General features: G+C 44.0%; 1 protein-coding gene across 1 annotated transcript in view; it reads left to right on the top strand.

Annotated features, from left to right (window-relative positions):
- LMTK2 (lemur tyrosine kinase 2) overlaps positions 1–27,460 on the top strand; it is a 78,554-nt gene that overhangs the window by 25,302 nt on the left and 25,792 nt on the right. Inside the window, exons 3-6 of the mRNA XM_069983817.1 lie at positions 7,386–7,530; positions 14,879–14,952; positions 16,639–16,757; positions 17,144–17,231. Of these exons, the coding sequence (XP_069839918.1) occupies positions 7,386–7,530; positions 14,879–14,952; positions 16,639–16,757; positions 17,144–17,231 (426 nt within the window). The remainder of the gene's footprint in view (positions 1–7,385; positions 7,531–14,878; positions 14,953–16,638; positions 16,758–17,143; positions 17,232–27,460) is intronic.

The following is a 27,460-nucleotide window of genomic DNA, read 5'->3' as shown; positions in this document are numbered from 1 at the left end:
TATACTCTCACACAGCTCTGTGTGACAAACAGCAGTGAATATGAAGCTGTAAGTAGAGATGAGGTGGTTCGTATGCCTATAGCTATAGGCTGTATCCCAGTTTTCCAGGCAGTGGTCAGGCTTTATCCACCCTCTCCACGGAGCGGGCAGACAGCGTGAATCAGAAGCCGAGAGTTCAGGTTCATACGAACCCGAACCTCGGCAGGTTCACTCATCCCTTATATCACCTGTGAAATACTAAGGAAATCGTCAAAACATGACCTGTTAGTGAGGCCTGAGGACTGGAATTGAGAAGCGCTGTGCTTAATGTTTCCACAATTTCCTTAGATCAGGATACTGGTTTTCAGCTCTGTTAAAGTGGATGGAGTCGTAATACCACAAACAATCTGAGGACAGGTGTGGTGGTTTGTGGAAGAAGGCCGCCATGGTTTTCTAATTCTGGATAATCCCATCAAACGGGCTATCCAGGACTAAAAAAATTGCAGCTGCTTTCTTCCAGAAACAGCACCACTTGTCCTCTGATTGTACAGTATGGCCTCAATAAAGGTCACCTATCACATCCAGAATCTTCTCTCATTCATCTGAATGGGACAGGTCATATCTATTGTGTTCTGTGGTCCATGGGGCGTGCTGTAAAGCGTATCTCTAAATCGTGTTAAAACAGTTCAGGCAAGATGGCTGCCCCCATAATAATGTACAAGAAAAATAAAAAGTCAAAATTGCAACGAGGAAATAAAAAAAGATTAGACAATGGATCATGTTTACATACCTGGCTCTGATCAGTAGAAAAAAAATGTAGGCGATACGTTCCCTTTAATCCATGTAACATTGCACAAAACCCATAGCCACCTCTTTAGTTTGGCTTTTAATGGGCTTACCCTCTGTCTGACACTGCCTCTCCCGCCACACAGTGCATATTTTTAGTGATGTGCTTACCAGATTGTGATGTTGTCTAGAGATGAGCGAACCTCGAACATGCTCTAGTCCATCTGAACCCGAACTTTCGGCATTTAATTAGCCGCGGCTGCTGAACTTGGATAAAGCCCTAAGGCTATGTGGAAAACATGGATATAGTCATTGGCTGTATCCATGTTTTCCAGACAACCTTAGAGCTTTATACAAGTTCAGCAGCCGCCGCTAATCAAATGCCGAACGATCTGGTTTGGATGGACCAGAACCTGAACCCGGTTCACTCATCTGTAACGTTGTCCCTATGTGGGCTCTGGGGGAATAATTGGCTCCCAGGCATCTTTTAGGTTTATTTATTTCAGTGGATGTAATAGATGCAACCATAATTTAAGCCTGTCCCATTAACTGTCTTTCCTTTGGAACAGAGTTTGGATGCAGTTTTGGCAGCTCTCCGTAGACATTACAGGATGTAAATTTTATTAAACAAAGTCTATGGGCGCCTTAAAGAGGTACTCCGGGCTGGGGTTATTTTAAGGTATGGCCGGGGAAGGGGTAGAAATAGAGGCCGCCAGTCACTTACCTCCCCAGTTCCAGCGCCGGGTCCCAGATCGATCCACCCCGTTCTCCTGTCCCGCTGCCACTTCTGGTCTGAGCTGCAGCTTGAGACGTGACGTCTCAAGGCAGCTCAGCCATTTAGCGGTCGTAATGGGGTTGAGACGTCATGTCTCAAGCCGCAGCTCAGACCAGGAAGCGGGACGGAAGAACGGGGCGGCGCCATCCGGGACCCAGCGCTGCTTCCAAGGAGGTTAGTGACGAATGAAGCTAGGCGGGGGGAGTAGCTGTGTGATGGCTTGGAGCATTGCATACAAAGGTAACCGCGTAAAGGGGTCTGCCAACCTACAACCCCAGGCCTAAATAATTCAATCACTGCCCTTAAAGGACGGTCACTGAGCTTTATTACTTAATTGCACATACACAAATCCTTGATATAACACAAACCAGTTTTCAATGGCTGACCATTCTGCTCCATGGAACATCCCCTCATATTTATGAACGGGAATTATAATGCATGGTGGATATTTGATATTAACAAATATTAGCACAGATCTAAAAAAAGAAAAACAATGAACGTAAGCAATCGCAGATCTGCTAAATTGTCACTCGCTTACCGGGCCTATTAGATGGCTCGACAAGCTACATAGTTAGAAATGTCTGTGCAGCCCTTGTTTTAAAACAAAAAAATTATATAAAATAATAAAATTTTACTTCTAAAGTATAAGAAGGTTCATATGTTTGTTCCAAAGATAATATGCTAATTACCCTATTTTGTGCACTGGGGGCATTCCTCAGCATTCATGTATACATTAGTAGGAGAGGACATAGGAGGCGGTGGGTGAGGTGGTGCACTGAGGTGTTGAGGAAAGCTCCCCGAACGTTGAGCAGTAATTTGCATATAATCTTCAGATCAAACTACTGGAAAAATGCTCCACAGAGAGAAATAAGATGATTGATGCTGAAATGTGCTGCTCCGCCGGTACAGGTGCCTATTGGCATGTTCGTATGTATCCCTTTAGAGGTTTTTCGGCCAAAATAGGCTGCTGAGCTATGCACAGTTTAGAATCCCTGATCGGAGGGATGCCCACATCCGCTCTACACAGTTTGCAGATGGAATCTTGATGCGGGGCTCATATGGTAGCATTTAATGCACATTGCAGCACACTTGGTCCATTGTTGGAGATTGTGTATGGTACTCTCTATTGTCTCTGTAATGTTCACTTTTAACATCCTACATCTATAATTGTGTTTTTAAGTGCAAGGTAGATTAGAGCGGATGAGTCTCGAGGCTCTAAAATCTCAGAATCACTGAATCACTTGTGTTCTTGCTTGTCACAATTCTTACCTTGACATTCTTGAAATGTGTCAGAGAAACACTTGGCTATGAAGAGCCTTGGGGTATAACATGGTGAAGAAAACTTCTGTCCAAGGGTCTTGCTGTGGACTGACTGCAGATTTTGCCTGGTGCTCTGATTTCTGTGTAGGAAGTTTCTGCCACATGAGGATAAGGGTTTGTAAAACATTTCGGGTTTGGGTTCAGGATAGTCCCCTGTGTCCGTCAGCTGTTAGGTGGATGTTTTAGGATGAGAAAATGGATTCCTCTTAATTCTTTAATTGTACTTGGACAATAGTTCCTCACCATAACAAGGACATGTAGCACATTCTGATGTCATCAGACCAGCCAGTGACCAGCTACCACAGTTATGTTTCAGTGTGTGATTGAAGCAACAGCACCATGGCATTAGTATTGGAGTTTAAAGGGGTTGTCCGGCGATAAAAAATTATTCACAGAATAACACACATTACAAAGTTGTATTGTATGTTATGTCTGTGAATGGCCCCCTTCCCCGTGTCCCACCACCCCCACCCGTGTACCCGGAAGTGTGGTGCACTATACATTACCTGTCACGTGCCGACCACGGTCTCCGATCCTCAGCAGTGACGTCTTCTTCGGGAGGCCGGCGGATCTTCCCGAGTGCCGGCCGCCCTCTGCTGCGTCATCCGAAGCTCAGCCGCGATTGGCTGAGCACAGTTATGCTCAGCCAATCGCGGCTGAGCTTCGGATGACGCTGCAGAGGGCGGCCGGCACTCGGGAAGATCCGCCGGCCTCCCGAAGAAGACGTCACTGCTGAGGATCGGAGACCGTGGACGACACGAGATGTGGTGAGTATAATGCACCACACTTCCGGGTCTAGCGTGGGTGGGGGGAAACACGGGGAAGGGGGCCATTCACAGACATAACATACATTACAAAGTTGTATAACTTTGTAATGTGTGTTATTCTGTGAATAATTTTTTATCGCCGGACAACCCCTTTAAAGGGAGTCTGTCAGTGCTGTGAGAGAAACAGATCACTGATCTCAGGGAGACCAGCCAAAGATAACACTGCTGGCTGCTGGTTATAGTGCTCAATGCAGTGAAATCCTAGGTGCATTGCTCCCTGGGAAACATGAATATGCAAAAGAAGAGCCCATGGAGCCTCATTTAAGAGTCTCGAAACACAGGACTAACCAGATATCCCTCCTAGCCAGATATCCCTCCCGGAAGGACCCAGCCAAGGGGTAGCTCTTGTAGGAAAACCACCATATTAAGTGGCCCTATAAGTCATTGTAATGACAAGGAAAAAACCAAGGCCAGGTATCCATCCACATACAGCTGTTTCGGGGGGTTTTCCCTCATCAGTGTGGAGCAGCATTCTCGCTAGATGGGAGCAATGCCTAGCAGAGCCATAAGAGAAACAGATCGCTAACCTCGGGGAGACCAGCCACAGGATTCTGGCTAGGTGAGAGCAATATGATGGTTTAGGGGGTTTCCCTACAGGAGCTACCCCTTGGCTGGGTCCTTTCCGGAGGGATATCTGGGTAGTCCTGTGTTTCAAGATTTTTAAATGAGGCTCCACAGGTTGTTCTTTTGCATATTCATGTTTCCCAGGGGGCAATGCACCTAGGACTTCACTGCATTGAGCACTTTAACTAGTAGCCGGCAGTGTTATCGTTTGGCTGGTCTCCCTGAGATCAGTGATCTGTTTCTCTTATGGCTCTACTAGGCATTGTTCCCACCTAGCCAGAATCCTGCTGCACACTGAGGGGCAACACCCCGAAACAGCTGTCTGTGGATGCTTACCTGGCCTTGGTTTTTCCCTTGTCATTACATTGACTTATAGGGCCACTTAATTCGCTGGTTTCTCTACAGAAACCACCTCTTGGACGGCTCCTTCCCGGAGGGATATCTGGCTAGTCCTGTTTCTAGACCCCATTAATGAGGCTCCACGGGTGGTTCTTTTGGATATGTCTGTGCTGTAAGCAGTGTTGGGTAGATGTTTTGCAGATGTTTTTTTCACACATCAGCTGCCTTATAAAATCATAAAATCAAGTTCCACTACATTGCTGACAACTTCACTCCACCACCCTTTCCAATCCAACTTGATTGACGTTTTGGGCTCTGCTTCCATCCAGTCTCTAAATCCAGTGGCTGCATTGCGCATCCTGTTATTGTCCTCGCTGTCGGCAAAGGCTTTAGTGGGATTTAGAGACTTGCATGGTGCTTAAAGCAGAAAGCAAAACCTCCATGAGGCTAGTAAGTGAGTGTTTGGGGAGTGAATAGGTTAGTGACGCTGCAACACTTGAGTGGCTCGGCCATGTCTCCTGGACACTTACAGCATTTGATGATCTACTGCAACCTGGGTATGTGTAACATACACGCTACCCAACATTGCCTTTAATTTTATAGGCGAAAATGAGCTGACAGATTGCCTGTGAATGGTAGGTATATTACATATTATGCAGTGTTTTACAGTTTTTGTAGTGTTTCGCCATGACTGAGGGAACATGGGGCTTCTGAAATGCATTGATGGGTTCACAGACCTTTTTAATATGAATTAAATTTAAATAAAGTTTTATTCTGCAGCTGTACTCACTGGCTTGAGGTATCTTTCAGTGGTATACGTCTTTTGCAAAAATCAAAATGCTCATCCAGGAAATTTAAAGGGGTACTTTAGCCAAGTTTACTTTGTGTTTAGCTCTGCCGCTGAAAGTATGACGACATGGCACAGCTGCGTTTCAGTGCTGCCAATCTGTGCGATGATGTTGGCTGTAGTGGGCGTCTCTGGCTTCAGGCTGTGCCGCCCTCCTCTTCAGACACAGCTGTTGTGTGCCGTAGTCTCGTGACAAGCAAAAGTACAGCCGACAGAGCAGAAGGATTACAACTCTCCTCTGTCGGCTGTACCATCACTTATCACCACACTACGGCACACAATCGTTGTCTCTGCAGTGGAGGACGGCACAGCCTGGAGCAAGAGACGCTCAATACAGCTGACATCACAGAATGGGGAGGCCTGAACCCATCCATGATGTGACGTCACACTTCCGGCGGCAGAGCTAAACACAAAGTAAGCTTGGCTGGAGTACATCTTTTTATAGGTGTTATCCACTATTAGATAATTATAACTCCTATCTTCCAGAGACAGCACAACCGTTTGGGTGGGGTTTTGCATTTCCATTGAAGTGAATGGAGCTCAATTGCAAACTATACCTGAACTAAAGACAAGCGTTGTGATGTGGCCTTGGTTTTTTTAACATTGGATACATTTTTAGAAAAAAAACTGAGCTCAAGAACAAGAGGCAATTTTCAACGAGAGGTGGATGCATCTCTGACTTATCCACAAAGCCATTTGTGCCTTTAATTTCACTTACGAGGAGACCCCGGCACATTATCTTCACCACTGCCCCAAATGCAAGCTCCCTAAGGGTATGTTCACACTACGGCATACCCAGCTTGAAGTTTCACCTGTCCCATCGTCTCAATGATATTCTCAAGCTCAATCCGCCGAGTCAATGGGACAGGCGAAACATCTAGCGGAGACTCCTCTTGAAACTTCCGCACGTGTTCCATAGTGTGAACATACCCTTAGGCAGACTTGTTTTGTGTCGTATGGACCTGCCCATTAATTACTTTTGTTTGGATAGAAGTGGGTGAATTCATTAATAGGTTCTTACACAAGGACATTAAACTAGACCCACTAGGGTGCTTATTACATTATACCTGTGACAAATCCACTGATCCCCATCCACCTCACTGTTGGTGGTAGTTAAATGTTTGAGTCATTGGTTAAGACACTGTTCCTGGTATGTCTGTCTGAAATCACTGACACGCTTAAGGCCCTTTTCCACGGAATGAATGTCGTTTGTATTCGGCCGCTACGAACGATAATCATCCCGTGGAATAGAGTGCAACGAACGATGTCGGCTGATAGTTGCAGTCGCTTGTTTTTCAACATGTTGAAAAACAAGCGACTGATACAGCAACGATCTGCTGCCGTCGCTCCGTTGAATAGGAGCATCGGCAGCAGATGCTGCTGTATCCTATGGGCTGCCCGGACGGTCAAGAGGACACAATGAGAGAGAGGTTAGTTGGGGGAAAGATTAGAAGCAACATGAGAAAAAATTACATTACTGAAAGAGTAGTAGATGCCTGGAGCAAGCTTCCAGCAGATGTGGTTGCTAAATCTACATTACCAGAATGTAAACATGCCTGGGTTAAACATATCTATTTTAAGAAGGGTAATACTAAAAGGGCAGACTAGTGGTCTTTTTCTGCCAACAATCTTTTTATGTTTCCTTTACCATTTGCTTTCAATGTGTGACATACACATAAATGCATGTGTTTTTCAGGGTTTTTTTTTTTGTTTTTTTTTTTTGCAAACCGTGCAACAACTTTATGGCAGAAATATATGGTGTAAGCTTGGCCTTTAGAGGAGGAGGTGGGGGGGGGGGGTCTGTTTCTTTATACTATGAAATCTTACACTTTTTTTGGTTTACACTTTATTTCCATCCAGTAATGTGCCTGATAATCCATGTTCTTGCCTTCCAGCAGGGTTAGTTGTTTTGCCGTATTCACTTAACAATGCTCTATTTTCCTTTTAGGAGTTTGAAGACCATTTTGATGATGAAATTGACTTTACCCCTCCAGCTGAAGACACGCCAACCAACCAATCCCCTGCAGATGTCTTCACCTTAACAGTCCCGACCATCTCTTTGTCTGTTCCAACACAGCTGCAGACTCCTCAAGGTTAGTAAGTGGTTCATCCACCATCTCTTTAGCCACATCTCTACAGCCACATGGGCTGAAAATATTGTGATAGTAGATCTTTATGCAGAATAAAGTTAAAAAGAATCTATGTACATTGGTACGTCTGTAGCCGACAGCCTGTTCTGGAAAGCTGGTTGAGTGCTGTGCACAGTGCCCTGGGTAGAGGTGGGATAGAGGCTGAAGATGAGATGCACCATAAAGCATGCATGAGGGAGTAATGATGCATTTTAAAGTATGGGGGGGGGGGGGTGAAGAAGAGATGTACTGTACATGGATGGAGTTATACCCACTATGATTGTTCTTTGTAGTGCACAGCCTCCTATAGAGCACACTCATGGTTAGGTGTCAAGCAAGTTGGAAAACTCCAAATTGTTTGACCTTGGAGCAGTTTGAGTGTGAAGGTACCGCTGTATCTGCAGTCCCCTGTAGTGTATTTTGCTTCATTTTCATTATGGATTGGGGTATTGCAGTTTTATCTGCAGTGTCAGCTCTGCATTCATTTTTTTTCACAGCGTCTGGCTGACATTTCTTAAGTGGTATAGCCACAGTTAATGCTAGAAATGTCTGATATATGCAGCTCCCACACCTTTCTAGGGAACTAGCCCCCCTTCCTCAGCCTCAGTCAGCCTGTTTGCAGAGGCTGGAGGTGGCTGGGATTCTGAAAATAGCAGAGTGGGCTGTTTTATACAGCTTGTGCGGCTCAGGAACACAATATTCCATCAACCAGCAAAACAAAGGCCAGTGTTTGCAGACAGATCTACAGGGCAGCAGCTAATTCCTGGGTTGCTGTTTAATCAATGCCACAATATCTAAAGTCTTTCAATGTCGTGTCCATTGAAGCAGGATGATAAAGGTTAATAAGAGTTAGTCATAAGATTCTGTTTGCATGGGAGTACGGATGACCCAGTTTAATTTCTCAGCCTGCATTAGTTTTACTTGCTCATCCTAAGGAAGTGAAGGTTTCCTTTATGAAGTATGACATTTGTCAAATCTAATCCTATCCCCTCCTTGCTGACTTGGTACTGAGAATCTCTTTTACAGAGCTGGATTATATCCGCTCAGGGAGACGCTGAACATCACTATTGAGTGCATTTTTTTCCCCCTATACTCAACATCTAGAGCAATTCTATATGCTATAAATCTGGTATATATGTGGTTCTATATTCAATAGAAGGGCTAAGGTTTTAGACACATAAGCAGTTGGCTGCATGCAGGCAAAATGTGTCACCAATGGCCATATGATTTTACCGGCTTGCCATCTTCCTAATTAGTCATGTTCCTTTACTTAAAGCTTAACTGCCTTCACACGCACACCGGATCTGCAGCGGATTCACAGCGAAGTCCGCTGTGGATCCAGTGTGCGTGCATCCCTATGAGAATACATACTCGCAGCGGGAATTGACATCCCGCTACGAGTATGTAAGTTTAACCCCCACCGGCCGGAGCATACATCTCCTCCCTGCTCCGTCCTGCTTCTGGGGTTACCAGCGTCTGCTAATCCCACTCAGCCAATCAGTGCGCTGCTCTGCCACAGCCACTTGTTGGCTGAGCAGGACGTCCTGCAGAGAACTTCAGAAGCAAGCCAGAGCTGGGAGGAGGTGATGTATGCTCCAGCTGCCGGGAAGTTAACTTACATACTCGCAGCGGGATGTCAATTCCCGCTGCGAGTATGTCTTCTCATAGGGATGCACTGACACTGGATCGTGTGTGTGTGTGTGTAGGCACCCTTAAAGGTAATTTTTCAGAAATTATTAAGTATCAATAGTACAGTAACTTTGCAATGGTTTTATTAAGCCAAAGAGTTTCCTTCTGTACTGAAAAAAAGTGTTTTCTTACCTCCCCCTGACTTCAGAAGAAGCAGGATTTCTGTGTCCATTATGCTCACGGAGAGGAGAAAAGGCAGCTCTACAAATCATAACGTCCTGCGATCTTGTCTCACCAAGCTTCCAGATAAGCACTGACCTGTGAATCCTGCGTTTTATATGGATTCAGCAAACCCGTCTTCACTTAGCTCCTCTGTAATGAAGACTGCTTTGTCTGGTAATGAACAGATAAGAAGTGAGGGGGGGAGGCTGGGAGATTGCTTTTTGAGTACAGAAAGAGGCTTTTTTACCTAATAAAACCTATTACAGAGTTTCTTAAAATCGTTTGTACTATTGATTTCTGTAATAGAAATGTAAATGACAGTGACACATTTTTCATAGACAAATGATTTGGAGGTTTTTCAGAATTAAAAACATTTATTTATTTTTTAAATCAAACCAATTTCCTGGTCAGAAATCATGGGGTCTTGCTTTTTTTTCAAAAGAGAGGGGAAAAAAAATATCCTTTTGACTTTTGATTCGATTTTCCTTTTGTTGTTGATCCCATTGAATAGTTTTCCTTATTTAATTATCAGGCAGTCATGGACAGAAGGTTAAGATTACTTTGATGTTAGGCATTTGGCCAGTGCTGGGCAGATCACAATTGACCAAAGAGTCCATTAGAAGAATAAGGCCCATGACCAAGCAGAACACGGCATCAGAAAACATCTGTTCTTTCCAACTGGCACATCTAAAGTGGGAATCTAAAATCTCTACCTCAAAGAATCTCCTACTTTTATCCAACAACAGATACTACTATATGTAATTTTTTCCTTCCCTATGTACAAGTGTAGGCTCCCAAAAAGTGAACCAAAATGTTTAACCCCCTAGGCGGAGCCTTGCTCTGAATCGCCGCGGTCCTGTGTGCCGCTCATAGCCCGGGACCGCTGCTATCAGTGGGCACGTTCCGATTGCCGTGCCTGCTAATACAGTAATCGGATGCAGCTGTGAAAGTTGACAGCTGCATCCGATTACTTGATGCAGCCGTTTCCTGGTGTCTAGTGGGGAGGACAACGTCCCGGAGGAGCGGTTCACACATCTTACCCCGTCCGGGGTCAGCGCCATAATAGCGCTGATCCTGGCTCGGCACTCAATTGCTTCCGGCTGCAGCAGCCGGATCTCATCGATCTATGCTGAATATCTATGCAGCATAGATCTGTATGAGAGATCAGTGCACTTATACTAGAAGTCCCCCAGGGGGGCTTCTAGTTTAAGTGTAAAAGTACAAATAAAAGTGTTATTAATAAAAAGCCCCCTCCCCTAATAAAAGTTTAAATCACCCCCCTTTTCCCATGCTTATAAATAAATAAATAAACATGTTTGGTATCGCCGTGTGCGTAATCGCCCAAACTATTAATTAATCACATTTCCGATCTTGCACGGTAAATGGCGTAAGCGCAAAAAAATCCCAAAGTGCCATCAAATCCAGAAATATTGTAATAAAAAGCGATCGAAAAGTCGCATATGGGCAATCAAGGTAACGATAGAAAGATCACATCATGGCACAAAAACTGACACCTCACACAGCCCCATAGACCAAAGGATAAAAGCGCTATAAGCCTGGGAATGGAGCGATTTTTAGGAACATATATTTGTTAACAATGGTTTGAATTTTTTACAGGCCCTCAGATACAATGAAAGTTATACATGTTATATATTGTTGTAATCATAATGGCTTGAGGTAGGGCTGGGCGATATGGGCAAAAAATAAAATCTCGATTTAAAAATTTTTTGGGACGATTCTCGATTTAAATCTCTTTTTTTTTTTTTTTTTTTGCTAAATAAACAGAACATTTTCTCCCTGCAGCATCAGATACTATTTTAATACAACTGTATTGCTTTCCAGTGTAACAGAGCCCCCATATAGTATAGGAAATCATGTTTGTGCCTTCATCTACGTAGGGTGTAGTAGTGGAGGTCAAGTGGATAAGGGGTGTAGTAGTGGAGGTATAGATGAGGGGTGACTGGGGAGACTGAGGGGGAATGGGGTGACACTGGGGGACACTGAAGGGGACTGGGGGGGGACACTGAAGGGGACTGGGGGGGGACACTGAAGGGCACTGGGGGGGGACACTGAAGGGGACTGGGGGGGACACTGAAGGGGACTGGGGGGGGACACTGAAGGGGACTGGGGGGGACGCTGAAGGGGACTGGGGGGGACACTGAAGGGGACTGGGGGGGGACACTGAAGGGGACTGGGGGGGGGACACTGAAGGAGACTGGGGGGGGACACTGAAGGAGACTGGGGGGGACACTGAAGGAGACTGGGGGGGACACTGAAGGAGACTGGGGGGGGACACTGAAGGGGACTGGGGGGGGACACTGAAGGGGACTGGGGGGGGACACTGAAGGGGACTGGGGGGGGACACTGAAGGGGACTGGGGGGGGACACTGAAGGGGACTGGGGGGGGACACTGAAGGGGACTGGGGGGGGACACTGAAGGGGACTGGGGGGGGACACTGAAGGGGACTGGGGGGGGACACTGAAGGGGACTGGGGGGGGACACTGAAGGGGACTGGGGGGGGACACTGAAGGGGACTGGGGGGGGACACTGAAGGGGACTGGGGGGGGACACTGAAGGGGATTGGGGGGGACACTGGGGGGACACTGAAGGGGATTGGGGAACTTGGGGGACACTGAGGGGACTGGGAGGGGACACTGAAGGGGACTGGGGGGGGACACTGAAGGGGATTGGGGGGGACACTGAAGGGGACTGGGGGGACACTGAAGGGGATGGGGGAACTTGGGGGACACTCAGGGGATTGGGGGGGACACTGAGGGGATTTGGGGACTGGGGGGACACTGAGGGGACTGGGAGGGGACACTGAGGGCATTTGGGGACTGAGGGGACTGGGAGGGGACACTGAGGGCATTTGGGGACTGGGGGACACTGAGGTGATTGGGGGGACACTGAGGGGTGACTGGTGCAGCTGGGGATGATTGGAGCAGGAGGGCACATACATCTCCTTCTCCTCCTCCTCTCACCTCCGCACACATGCTCTCCTCCCGGCCAGACATGGAGGTCCCGGGTCTGTGGAGGAGGAGGCCGCAGGGACTACAGTAGGTGGTGATCGCGGCGCTGTGGGTCACGGAGCTATACAGCGGGAATGGGGATCTGCACTGAGCCCCCCCATCCCGCTGTATAGCTCCAGGACCTGCAGCGCTGCGATCACCACCTACTGTAAGCCCTGCGGCCGCCTCCTCCACAGACCCGGGACCTCCATGTCTGGCCGGGAAGAGAGCGGGACGCTCAGTGGAGGGGGCGGGGGCAGGTCAGCGACGGCGCTGTCAGTGGCTGGAGGCCGCCGGCACCGCCCCTCTAAAGCCTGGCCACCCAGCATCTTCTCCCCACTCACCCACACCGCCCCTCTACGGCTCTCCCGCCGGCCCGCACCGCACCGCCCCTCTCCAGCCTGGCCACCCAGCATCTTCTCCCCGCTCACCCACACCGCCCCTCTACGGCTCTCCCGCCGGCCCGCACCGCAACCCACCTTCCTCTCAGCTCTTCTCTGGCACAGCAGCCCGAAATGATTTTTTGTGAAAATCGAATTTACGATTTTCACAAAAAATCAAATCGATTTCAATGTTCTGGACGATTAATCGAATTAATTCGATTAATCGCCCAGCCCTAGCTTGAGGAACATATATAACAAGTCAGTTTTACCCCAGGGCGAACTGCGTAAAAATAAAAAAAAAAAAGTAAAAGAAATGCTTTTTATTTTTTTTTCAACTTCACCACACTTTGAATTTTTTTCTGGTTTTGCAGTGTACTTTATGAAAAAATTCAGCCTGTTATTGCAAAGTACAATTAGTGGCACAAAAATAAGGGCTCATGTGGGTTTCTAGGTGAAAAAATGCAAGTGTTATGGCCTTTTAAGCACAAGGAGGGAAAAATGAAAACGCAAAAATTGAAATTGGCCCCGTCCTCTAAGGGTTAAAGCAGTAGAGCAGCTATTAAAGGTCTCACACAGCAGAGATTGTTGTAGATGGTGACAAGTTATGTCATCCTGAAACTGGAGGATAAAAGTGGTGTGGTAATAATGGCCACAGGAGATCTGTTTTAGGTGGCAAACTCCGAACCGTTTATAGGTGATGAAACACAGAAGGTCATCTGTGGTCAATACAATATATAGTAGCAGGACAAGGGTCAGAAGGGTGGTCTTCTTGTCAGTCTGAAGGGGAGAAAGCATTTAAAAATAGTAAAGAAGGAGGTTTTGTGGATCTTGCAGAAAGCTCAAAGAAATCACATTTAGGTGGAAAAAACACCATTATCTGATTAGTCCGGATTGTGAAGATGACAGCAGCTACGGCTCCAGACTGATACATTGGAATAGATCTATAGGAGACGTTTGTGCAGCTGCTGGTACATTTAGCTTAGACTGGATACAGAAGCATCTATGTCTCCAGGCCTGGCCTCTGTGCTCATTCACTGACCGCCAACTTAAAGGGGCTTTCTGGGTAAAAATGTTTTGATTTATGTATTTCCCGCCTAAACGGCTGCCCTGTACTTCCTCTCACCTAACAGATTTGTTTCCCCTTTAAGATGTGGGTCTTGGTCCTTGCTGCTCTCCAAGTGATGTTGTCTGTTTCACCCACATTGCATTGCTGTGTGAGGTTAGAGGTTAGTTGGGAGAAAGATCAGACGCAACATGAGAAAATATTACTTTACATGGAATAAGATGACGTTCGCAGTAGCGGCGACAAGACGACTGCAAGAATGATTACAAGTAATCATCATTCCGTGTAATTGGGCGAACGATTTCAGATTGTTCGCCATAGCGGTCGTTTGAGATAATTTGTCAAAAAATTGCTTAGTGTAATAGTACCCTCACACAGCATATGCTTAGTTCACTTCTATGTTGGAATTGTTTGGAGCCTCCATAGATCTGTAAAAAAAAAAAGTCAGTGGGGTCCAGAAGATGCTGTTTGTGTCCATGCTAGGCATCTGGCACTGTCACAGGATTGACTGTCCTTTTTCTGTATGGGAAACAATTGCAATGTGAACCATCCTAACGCAAGGTAAATCCTGTAGGTTTTGTTCTTAGACTTGTATGAGAATAGGAACCCCCCCATTTGTGCATGTGTTGTCTGCATTTCACCTTGCCCCCCATCACATTTTGGTTGAGTTGCTATAGGCGCAGCCTGGGAATAAGAGCGGCGCTACATATAGGTGAAACAATTTGTTTCTACATATTTTTTATTGCGTCTAAAAGATACGGTCAAAGCAACACCAACCACTTCTTTTTTGCAAGTCAATCCAGTCTTTCTCAATGGGTCCTTTTGTGTCCTGTGCCGCATACCCCACATTTTCTTCATGCCATTACTCTCCCACACCACTAGCAACATTTTAAATGCAGATGTAATTAGATGCAGCACATTGTATTCGCTTCTACAGAGACACTGATTCAATCCTATCGTTTCTTATGTATGTATCTAAGGGTCTTTCCACTTTCTATTCCTCTAGATGCATCTAAGTTCCAGCTTGCACGCCACAGCCTGAGCTACATCCAGGAGATCGGTAATGGCTCATTTGGCAAGGTAAGATTTATATTGTAATGAATTGTTAGACTGGATAATATAAGAGTGACATTGTGAGATCTGTGTAACCTCCTCTGTAATGTCCTGCTGCACAGCTGGAGAAGTATGTAAGAAAGCAGATGTTTTATATGACCTTCTGTTATGTATCATTGTATGGACATGCCTCGTCTTGTATCCTTTTCCATAAACGAGTGCAAATTACATAGTACCACCTTGAAGGAGATTTCCTACCATTTACAATAGTTACATAGGATGAAGTAATATGGAGGAGGGGGTTCAGTCATCACTATGAAGTAGCAGTTCTTTGTTCTCCGGATGTGCAAGAATAAAAGAGATTATTACTATCTTGTAGCGGCCACAGAATGTAAAATTACCTTGTTTCCTGCACGCCCTATAGCAGACTACGTGCCCCTTTTATGACGGTCTTTACTTGGTCTATTTAAAGAATATAGGCTACTGCATGGGCCAGCCCTTACTCTACTTATGATGATGATAGTTACAAATAGTTCCCCTTTAAAATTGTTACAATTAGAGCAATCAGCAGATTAATGGAGAAGTCCAGCGAACATTCTTATTAAGGGTACAAACCCACACACCGTATACACAGCAGATACGCAACAAATACGCAGCAAATACGCAGCAGATTTGTTGGTACAGATTTGATGCTGTGTTCAGTTATTTAGATATAATCTGCTGCGTTTTTGCTGCGTGTTTGCTGCGTATCGCAGCAGTAAATACGCTGCTTATACGGTGTGTGGGTTTATACCCTAAAGTATTTTATTGCCCCTTAAAAGTTATACAAATCCCCAATATACAATTATTACGGGAAATGCTTATAAAGTTCTTTTTTTTTCCTGCACTTACTACTACATCAAGGCTTCACTTCCTGGATAACATGGTGATGTCACGACCCGACTCCCAGAGCTGTGCGGGCTGTGGCTGCTGGAGAGGATGATGGCAGGGGGACACTGAAGGGACACTGAACATTCTGTAACTAACATAAGTAAAATAAAGGCTGATCTATCAGTTCCCTTTAAAGTGTTCTCATGTGATGTGAAATAATGGCATATAAGACATGCTATTACTATGATAGGAGAGGGTCGTGCCTCTGGGTCCCCCCATTAGTTGTGTAGATTTAGGGGATGCAGCCCTAGTGGTACTCAGTATCTCCCCATGGATACTGCACTCTCCTCATTGTGATTTGCAGGGATCTCCGAAATCAGATCTCCACTGATCATGAAGTGATAGCATATCATTGTAATATGGCATCAGTTTGAGATCTAAAAACCCCTTTAATCCTAAAGTGGCTCCAGAGGGAATTTTACTCAAAGATTAAAATCAGTGTATAGATTAGTTTTTGTCACCAAGTCCTCACAGCCCGCCAACAGGTCCTCTTTTGAGGATTTCCTTAGTGTTTCACAGGTGATTATAGTTCTATTCAGTGCATCAGGTATTATCACAGATGTTCTTTGTATGGGATATCGTCACAACATGACCTGTTGGTGGGCCATGAGGACTGGAGTCGAGGAACACTGGTATAGATCAAAGTCTGTCTGTAATGCTTAGAGTTGAGCCGGATGTCACTTCTATGCCTTCTGTTATGCCTGACCCTGTTTGCTAGGAAATTCAGCTCTTTGTGTTGTTCGGCAATGTATATCTTGAGCTAAACCTCACTGTTCTCTTCAGGTTCTGTTGGGTGAGATCTTCAGAGACAACAGTGTAGCCAGAGTGATTGTAAAAGAGCTGAGAGCAAGTGCAAGTCCGAAGGAGCAAGATCACTTCATCAGAAATGGAGAGCCGTATAGGTAAGTTACACCTGGGGGTTCACTCATCTGCTTATTAATATCTTTAGAATAACACGAGTCTCTTACAAAGTTGCTGTGTTCACACTGTTTAACTTTTTCTTCACTGAATTCACTAGAAAAATGTCTACATATGCTATGACCATAAAGTTACTCTTTATATAACCACACAGTCACAAATGTTGGCCATAAGTTCTTAAAAAACCTTTAGCATACATTGGGTCATTTGGCATAAAGTAAAATGTGAACATGACCTGATAGTCACTGCCAGTTTCTATGTTCAATAAGAATATTTCTTATTGAACATACTTAATCTATACTGTGTCTCTATTTTGCTGTAGGGAACATTTTTATCACTTTTTTTTTTTTTCCCCCTCTCTCTTTTCAAGCTACCTACATCATCCAAATATTGTGCAGTGTGTTGGCCACTGTCTGGAGACTTTGCCCTACCTCATGGTATTCGAGATATGTGACTTGGTAAGTTATTTACAATGCTATAAAATACACTTTAACTTGAAGTTATTCATCACGAGAATTGTCTCCAGGTCTACGATAAAAGTGTCATGTACAAAGTTCCCTTCTGATATATCCCTTTCAGGAATCAAAGGAGAGGGCCACACTAGGACAGAAACCATAGATAGTCATGGGACTCTAGGGAATATGAAGTCTTGGCATTTTATGACCATGTAGTAGTCAAGGCTGAATACTGTAGGTTTGTTTTTTTTTTTGTTTTTTTTACTAGATATAGTATAGTAGATAATTTTTTTAATAAGTTTTATTAGGAATATTTTTACTGTAATTTTAATGGGTTATCAAACTTTTTCCAGCTAGATAATCTGATATTGATGGCTTAACACCTTTCCCTGCAGCCTCTTCACAGTTTTACAGCCCTGTTCTTCCACGTATCATAATATTAGTAGCAACCTTGCAAGGAACTGCAGCATTCTACCTTCCAGATGAATAGGAAAGTGCTGCAGATACTTGAACCTCTGCTATTAAAAGTACAATTAGGGTAAGGACAAGTATCAATGAACATTGGAGAGGCTCCACTTCTCACATGAGCGCCATGGCCTCTTCAAACAGATGATCGGCAGGGCTGCTGGGTGTAGGGTCCCCGCTAATATTATTGGCCTATCCAGCAGCTAGGGCATCTGCCGGTTATTCATTTTTTCTGAAACTTCATATTATTCCCTGCCCCACCCATTAGTTTTGCTCTTATAAAGTTGTGTTAATAATATGCATCCCTGATAACCACAATGTAGCTCTTTTGCATAGAGTCCAAGTTCCATCATCTTTATGTACAGTTTTTCTGACCTATCATAGTACCAAAGCTATTGATTAACGGCAATGAAGATTATAACCTACTTCTGTGTTCTCTTACTTCCGACTTAACTTTCAGCCTTTGCAAAACTACATGTGGTCATGCTGTAAGTTGTGGTTTTGCAGGTGACAAAGAGCCAAAGAATGGAGGCCGCTGACCTCTTGAGGCTCTGAATTGTACCTTAGTAATGGCTGCAGTCATCTTTGTCACACCTCTGGTAAATCAACCCTTCTAAGGCCTTATTCACACGTTCAGTGATTTCCACGGTCCGTGAATGAAGTCCATTATCTACCTCAGTGATCCGTGAAAAACATCTGTGATTGCATCCATTTTGCGTCTGTTTTATTCACAAATCTGTTTAAAGCTTTTTAAATTACACTGATTACATCCCATCTGTGTTTTTCAAGGATCGCACATGTCGGATCCATGTTATACGTGAAAAAACACGCATCTCATAGACTTCTCTTGGGGAATCCGGGTCGTCATCTCGTTTTGAGTTTTGACATGTCCTGTTTTTTCACAGAACTGATTGTGGATCCAATAAAAAAAAAGAAAAAAGTAACATGTGAATAGCTCAATAGAAAGCAATGGGCTATAATGTCTGTGATCACGGATCCATGGTCATGGACACCTTCACGGAACGAGTGAATAAGGTCTGACAAGTATCTAACATTCAGTCTATGCCCTATTAGCTTCATAGGGCAGTGTGTGAATGCGAGTACCTGATGTATAACACCATGATGGGCTAAATGGATTAAGGCTTGTGCATGCTTCTGTATCCTATAGCACCTACTGTTTCTCTATGGTAACAAATACAATTACATTACAAGATGACGTCTGTTATAGCCGGAAATGCAGCCCTAAGATGTAGTTTAAGCAAAGCACAGACCATAGTTGGTGACGAAAATCCGCTGTTCGGTCTCCTACACAGTCACTAGGGGGGAAGCCTTTGTTACCCATGACTTACATTAGTAGCTTGTGCTTTTCCGTGCCACATACAAAGACCTTTAATTTGAGACAATATACATTTAAGTGCTTTTAGTGAAGAGGAATAGCAGCCTACCAATAGAAATAGATGGCTATCTATAACATATGCATACAAAGTGGGAATTTCTATATGAAATCTGCTCTGAAAATATGCGACACACAGTTTAGTGCAAACCCTATACACCCATATCCATGAGAATTCAGGGGAATGCTATAGATATTCAGACCTACTGCAAGATGGTTTTTATCCGGGTCTTTGGTGGATTTATCACAGCAGTGCTAGAGGTAAAATATACAGGTATATGATGCAAATTCTGGTACAGATTTTACCCCAACTAGTTAGATAAAAATACATTTAAAAGTCCGGCGAAAATGTTTTATTAAAGTTTTGTATTACCCCTTAAAAGTTATCCCCAATATATACTTATTACGGAAAATGCCTATAAAGTGTTTTTACCATGCACTTATTACTGTATCAAGGCTTCACTTCCTGGATACCATGGTGATGTCACGACCCGACTCCCAGAGCTGTGCGGGCTGTGGCTGCTAGAGAGGATGATGGCAGGGGGATACTGAGGGACACAGGGCACTGGAGGGTGAAAAAAATTTTCACCGGTGTACCCCTTCAAGAGAATTATTTTGCATTTGTTGTCCGCGTTTACTGTATTTACCAACCATCAAATAGAAGCAAGTCTTTTTAGGTTAATGGTGTACGTGTATACATAATACTTCTATACCATGGTTTAATTATATTTATGTTCAACTCTATAAACTGCTTAAAGATTAGTCAGCAGTCCAAATCGGAAAGGAAAATGTGTGAATCAGACTGCTTGGTCATGAGAGGTTGGCCCAAAAATGATAGGTTGGATTCAACTAAACCTAGCCATTTGTTACTTAGTGTTTTCTTCTGTGTCTAAATATTAGTATAACATATTTGTTATGGCGCCCCCTGGAGGCATCTTATTTAAATTAAAAAAATCCACGTAATGTGGTAGTGTTTGTGGGGAGAAGCCACTATATAATGCGCCCATTCCTATTGGCTGACCTGCACAGTAACAGGGATCATGTTCCTATCTGTGTACAAAAGGATCAGGGCGTGTAAGACTGATCTACTGAGACTGTTTGACCACTGGCACTCAACACAGTGGACTTTCTGAGAGGGATTTAACCCCTAGGTGACTCTGGACGTACCCGTACGTCCAGGGCCGCCTCCATGTGTTAAGAGCGGGGCTGCTCGTCAGCCACGCTCTGAACCGCCGCGGTCCCGGGTGCCGTTCGTAGCCCGGGACCGTGGCTATTAGCGGACATGGTCCGATTGCCGTGCCCACTAATACAGTATTTGGATGCAGCTGTGAAAGGTGACAGCTGCATCCGATTACTTGGTGCAGCCGTTTCCTGGTGTCTAGTGGGGTAGATTTGTAGATCGCTATCCACACATCTTACCCTGTCCGGGGTCAGCGCCGTAATAGAGCTGATCCCGACTCGGCACTCAATTGCTTCCGGCTGCAGCAGCCGGAAGCAATCGATGTGCCGATCTCATCGATCTATGCTGCATATCTATGCAGCATAGATCTGTATGAGAGATCAGTGTACTTATACTAAAAGTCCCCCAGGGGGGCTTCTAGTATAAGTGTAAAAGAAAAAAAAAAAAAAAAAGTTTAAATAACCCCCCTTTTCCCATGTTATAAATAAAAATATAAAAACATGTTTGCTATCGCCACGCGCCCGAACTATTAATTAATCACATTCCTGATCTCGCACGGTAAATGGTACAAGCGTAAAACAATCCCAAAGTGCAAAATTGTGCATTTTTTGGTCACATCAAATCCAGAAAAATTGTAATAAAAGCGATCAAAAAGTCGCATATGCGCAATCAAGGTACCGATAGAAATGAAACATCATGGTGCAAAAAATGACACCTCACACAGCCCTATAGACCAAAGGATAAAAGCGTTATAAGCCTGGGAATTTTTAAAGGAGAAGTCCGGCGAAAATTATTTTTTTATATGTTATTACTTATGGAAAGTTATACAATTTTCTAATGTACATTAATTATGGGAAATGCTCATACACTAAATTAAGGGAAATAGCAGTATATCAGGAAGTGTTAGAATTATCTCTGAAGCAGTGACGTCACGACCAACTGTGTAATTCCTATGGAGTGTCCAGCAGGGGGCGCTCTATATATAGAAGTCAATGAGTACCATTGACTTCTATATATAGTGCGCCCCTGCTGGACACTCCATAGGAATTACAGTGTATGTAATGTAATGTAATGTAATGCACTGTACTGTTGTGACTTTATGAATACATTTATGGAATACTTTGGGGAGCAAGTGTCCTTGCTCCCCAAAGTATCCCATAAATGTATTCAATGAATACATTTGCAGGGCACCGAGCAGGGAGGGAGAGAGGTGCCATCTACCTCCCCCCTCCCTCCCTGCTCGGTGCTGGGAACATATACAAAGTACTACTCCCCCATTATCTGCAGATAATGGGGGAGTAGTACCTGTGCTATCCCTATCACCGCCCGCGCCGCCGCTCACACAGGGGCTGCTATTCATCGCGCCGCTGATTCCCCGCCGCCCGCTCGCTCGCCCGCCCCGTTCCTGGCCGCCGCTCTCTGCTCATGCCAGCCGCGTCAGCCCACCCCGGCCGGGAGCACGGCGCTTCCTGGTGTCCCCGGCCGGGGTGGGGGCGGGCTGACGCGGCCGGCATAAGCAGAGAGCGGCGGCCAGGAACGGGGCGGGCGAGCGAGCGGGCGGGTAGTTAGGAGCGGCGCGGGCGGCGGGAATCAGCGGCGTGATCGTAAGTTTGATGCCGGGAGCAGGAGGAGGGGGAGCGGCGGGGGGCATGAATAGCAGCCCCTGTGTGAGCCGCGGCGGCGGCGCGGGCGGTGATAGGGATAGCACAGGTACTACTTCCCCATTATCTGCAGATAATGGGGGAGTAGTGCTTTGTATATGTTCCCAGCACCGAGCAAGGAGGGGGGAGGTAGATGGCACCTCTCTCCCTCCCTGCTCGGTGCCCTGCAAATGTATTCATTGATTACATTTATGGGATACTTTGGGGAGAAAGGACACTTGCTCCCCAAAGTATTCCATAAATGTATTCATAAAGTCACAATAGTACAGTGCATTACATTACATTACATTACATACACTGTAATTCCTATGGAGTGTCCAGCAGGGGCGCACTATATATAGAAGTCAATGGTACTCATTGACTTCTATATATAGAGCGCCCCCTGCTGGACACTCCATAGGAATTACACCGTTGGTCGTGACGTCACTGCTTCAGAGATAATTCTAACACTTCCTGATACTCTAAATTAAGGGAAATAGCAGTATATGAGCATTTCCCATAATTAATGTACATTAGAAAATTGTATAACTTTCCATAAGTAATAACATATAAAAAAAATAATTTTCGCCGGACTTCTCCTTTAAGGAACATATATTTTTGTTAACAATGGTTTGAATTTTTTTACAGGCCATCAGATACAATGAAAGTTATACATGTTACATATCGTTGTAATCGTAATGACTTAAGGAACATATATAACAAGTCACTTTTACCCTAGGGCGAACAACGTAAAACGAAAACCTCCCAAATAAAAGAAATGCTTTTTTTTTTTTTTTTTTCAATTTCACCACACATTTATTTTTTTTCTGGTTTCACAGTGTTTTTTATGAAAAAATTCAGCCCGTCATTGCAAAGTACAATTACTGGCACAAAAAAGGGCTCATGTGGGTTTCTAGGTGAAAAAATGCAACTGCTATGGCCTTTTAAGCACAAGGAGGGAAAAACGAAAATGCAAAAATTTAAATTGGCCCGGTCCTCTAAGGGTTAAAGAAATGCCAGGTGAATCTGACATGTATGTAATAGTAATATTTAGACAGAACATTATAAAAATAGTCTGATTAATAAATAGTTGTATATTATGTGATTTAACAGAGAAATTCTATGTTTTATAGGGTATTGGTGAGAGGTATCTGTGCTGGTCATGTTAACAGTAAAAAGACGTCGTCCTAATGACAGGAGGGGCAGCGCACATGGATGAAAGCACACTCATTTATTCTATGGAGCTATCAAACATTGCCAAGCTCAGTGTTTGCCCATGTGTAGTGCGCTTCATTCATTCAGAAGACATTTGTCCTCTGGGTTCCAAAGAGGTGCCATTTTTCAAACACTTGGCAATCTTCTACTTATCGTGTATCTTGCATTAAGCCCTCAGTTAGCCCACCTCCAGTCTGTTGACCTTTACTGAAGATGTTATCCAGGATTACATAAAACAAAGCTACAAAGACCGCACCGCACCTGTCATCAGGTTGTATGTGGTATTACAATTCGGTTGACTTCAGTGAAACTGAGCTGCAAAACCTGCACCCAAACTGAGGATAGCAAAGGCACTGTTTCTGGAGGAAAGCAGTCTTGTTATTCTAAGGGTATGTTCAGACTGAGCAAAATTGTGGGAGGGCTAGCACGCTCTCTGCTCTCCACATGTTGCGCAAGCCCTTCCATAGACCCACTGTTTGACACTGAGGCAGTCCACCACAGAATTCCGACAATTTTGCTCAGTGTGAACCTTTAGAACATCAAGACCGCTTTCCTCCCTTTTTATCCCCCTATGACCAAGCAATTTTCTTGTTTGTTTGTTTTTTTTTCTTTGCTGCCTTCCAAGTGGCATTTTTTTTAAGTTGACATACCTACATGAGGGCTTGTTTTTTTTTTTTTTTTTGCTGGACAAGTTGTACTTTCTATTGGCACCAGCTTTAGGTACGTATGACTTTTTGACTCCTTTCTTCCCCCCCTTTTTTTTTTTTTTTTTTTTTTTAAGGAAAATTAACAAAATACAGCAAGTCTGGTAAAGTTTTTTCATTCTTATTTCTGTAGCTTTCACCGTGCGGGAAAAATAACAAGATAAAAGTTAAAACAAGATACAATTCGGATTGTTACGGATTTGGTGATATCAAATGTGTGTTGTTTTATATAGAAATTATTTTGTAAGGGCAAATTGTGTAGTTGTATTCTTGTTTTTTTTTTTTTTTTTTTTTTTATATTTAACATAAAATTATATTAAAAAAAAAAACAAAAAAAAAACTTCATTTTAAAGTCCCTTTGTGGGACTTATAAAAATTAATTTTCAGATCACTTATATTATACACTGTACTACTAATAAAGTGCAGTTTTTTATCCTGTCAACATAAGGTTGATAGGCGACCTCGCCAGAGACAAAACAGAATAGCCACAAATATATGACATACCTCGGGGCCTTCATTAGACCTCCGGCGGCTAAAGAAATTCATCTGCATCCCAGTGGTTGCGTTGCCTTAATGCTCATGTGGTGACAAAAGTCCAGACACTTAAATACCACAATCCCAATTTGACAGCATTTAAGGAGTTTAACTACAAGGATGGATTGTTTCTCTGCTTTTGGTAGTTAGAGCAGGGACCCTGCTGTCATGCAACATCCAAGTTCTTATGATATTCTGCACAGGAGACCAGTGGCAGGCTACTTTAGCCCTGTAGACAAAAGATGTATTGTGGTCATTAAGGGGTTAAAATGCCCTCCATTCACATAATGCTGGCTGCTGTACATAGAGACAGACTATATTCTAGATCATTTGTGTCCAACTCAGGCCCTCCAGCTGTTACAAGACTACAATTCCCATCATGCCTGGACAGCTAAAGCTTTGGCTGTCCAGGCATGATGGGAACTGTAGTCTTGTGACAGCTGGAGGGCCTGAGTTTTACACCTATGTTCTAGACCAGTGATTTTCAACCAGTGTGCCGCGACACATGGTCGGGTGTGCCGCGGGGAAAGTTCCCCAAACTATGGTGCCCCTGTGAAACAGGAGAAAACAATGGGGGAGAGAAACCTGGGGATGGGGGAGAAACAGGGGAGAGAAGCAGAGGGGAGAGAAGTATGGTGGGGAGAAGTATGGTGGGGAGAAGTATGGTGGGGAGAAGTATGGTGGGGAGAAGTATGGTGGGGAGAAGTATGGTGGGGAGAAGTATGGATACATTTAGAATCTATATTATTAACTATATGTATAATATGTACTGTTTTAGTGCCATTTTGTGCCATTTTGGTTGGTGGTGTGCCCCGGGATTTTTTAAGTATAAAAAGTGTGCCGCGGCTGAAAAAAGGTTGAAAATCACTGTTCTAGACTGACCAGGTGCACAGTCTTGTGTCCTGCTTAATGGATCCAGAAGGTTATATGGTGGGGATGTCCTATCCCTGACACTAGTCTGCATTATAACAACTGTTCCTACTTGTAGCTTGTGTGATCTCTGATGACACTTTATCAGGGAATAAATTGTGTTTCCCTAATATACATGTAACTTAGTGTCTTTAGGGCTCCGCATCTCATAAATCAAAGTGCAATCTGTCACTTGTAATCGCCTTTTGCGGGTGTACCGATGTGCGCTGTCAGATTACCGGTAAGATGATGGGTTATATAAATGAAGAAAATCCTGATTATTCAAGGACCGGATGTATGTGTGAGTTCATTCCATTCCTAAAAATACATTTCCTTATCCTTGACGGGGGACAGGCCTTACCGAGTGTCATGTCAAAAAAAGCTGCACGTCTCCTTGTGTAAGAAGAAATGTGCGGCCAATGGTGGATTAAAACGAAGTGCCACACATACAATATAGTGGTAGTTTATTCAGTCCTAGCATAAGCGAATGCCCATTAAGGAGACTGGTTTTTGTCTAAAGTACATCTCAGGTTGTCTGATACTCTTACCAGTGGCGCCTGTTTCCACACAGTCTCACTGGATTTACTGGAGTGGATGTGTAATATTTTAGGTCAGGGTTTAGTACTAACAGTGACTATAGACCGGTACTTGTTGGGATGTAACTCTGCTCCGAGCATTATGATGCAAGCCTTTGCGTCAGCATGTGGGTCACTATAGCCTTTATTTAGGGTGTTGCCTCAGTTCTAATTGAAGCCGGATTTACTTGGCAGTAATGTTGCTATTCATTTACACCTTAATGGAAAATGTTTTTTAAAGGCGTTACTGAAATTGGGATCAGTAAGAAGAATCTTGAACCTACTGACTTTTTGCACTGGTTTTATCTAATCTAGATTCTGCTTCCTCCATTGGAGTTGAGGCTTTGCACATTCACCCACTTGCCCAATTTCCCAAAAAATTAGTAAGCCATGTAAACTGTAAGTTAATGTAAAGGTAGCCATGCCAAAGATTAATCTGAGACAAAAAAAACTGGTCCTATGTGATTAGTACAATGCTGCAGTACCCTGCACTATGGGGGGGATGGGAGTCCATCACTCTGTAAGACCTACACAAACAATCCATTTCTAATTCAGAAAACACAATAATAACCAAATAATCCAAGCAACCTTAAAAAAAAATATTGTGCTGTCCTGTGTGTGACTGAAGGGTTGTGGGCAATGCTTCTGAAAAAAGGGGCCAGGTGCGTTAACACTGCGGAATCTGCACAGATTTCAATTATATTTGCCGGCAGATATTGAGTCTATGGGACCAGCGGAATTCCGCAGTGTGAACGCACCCTTTATAGTTTTTAGTAAGCCGTCTATTTGGACAGTCTTTAGATTGAGGAATCTGGTGCATCTAAAGACTGTCCAATAGATGCACCAATCAGTCCGATACCGTGATAAAAAATGGCGCATTTGTCTAGTCTAAGTTTGCAGCATCTAAGAATTATGCAGTTTTAGTAAATCTGAGCTGTTTTGTACTGATTTTGTTTGTAGGGAAATAAGATAAAAGTAGCCACATATCCTATTGCATTTAAAAGTAGTTGTTTGCTGCCATCTAGTGGATATATACCCTCACTGCTAGAAAAATGGGAAAGAACAGCTCTAATGAAGCCGAAGCCAAAGAGCGATTAAATAAAATAAGTTTTTTAAATAAAATAAGTTGTTTTTTTTTCTTAAGTTTTGCTTATGAATGAGACACAAAACTAGCCTCAAACTGTATGAATCCAGCATTCATTTGCTTAATAAGTTCTTTTACTTTTTCTTTGAACTGAACCCTAGGAGTTTTTGATATAAGACATCTCTACAGAATGGTATTGACATATGACATTTATACAGCCAGGGGGCAGCACTTGCTCCTGAGCACTGGTGTCTCAGCAGGCCTAAAAGCCCCTCTGCCGCATAAGAAGACACCAGTGATATAAATAGAACAGGGTCAGTGGGGGGCCCCGTCACAGGTTTTACATTTAGGCCTCGGAGATTCAAGTTACAGCTCTGATAGCCTCTTCCCTTCTTTAGGTTTTTAGCATGTGGCTACTGGTTTCCAGCAATGTGAAACTTGGTACAGGTGTTAATAGTAATATTAAGTCAAAAATGTCACTAGTCTTCTGATTTTGTCTACAGCAAAAAACCTTGTGTTATCCATGCATTTAG

This window comes from Dendropsophus ebraccatus, chromosome 9 (genome assembly GCF_027789765.1).
Source record: "Dendropsophus ebraccatus isolate aDenEbr1 chromosome 9, aDenEbr1.pat, whole genome shotgun sequence".
Taxonomy (NCBI): Eukaryota; Metazoa; Chordata; class Amphibia; order Anura; family Hylidae; genus Dendropsophus; species Dendropsophus ebraccatus.
The sequence above is the reverse complement of the archived record's forward strand: the minus strand, read 5'-3'. Positions and strand labels throughout refer to the sequence as shown.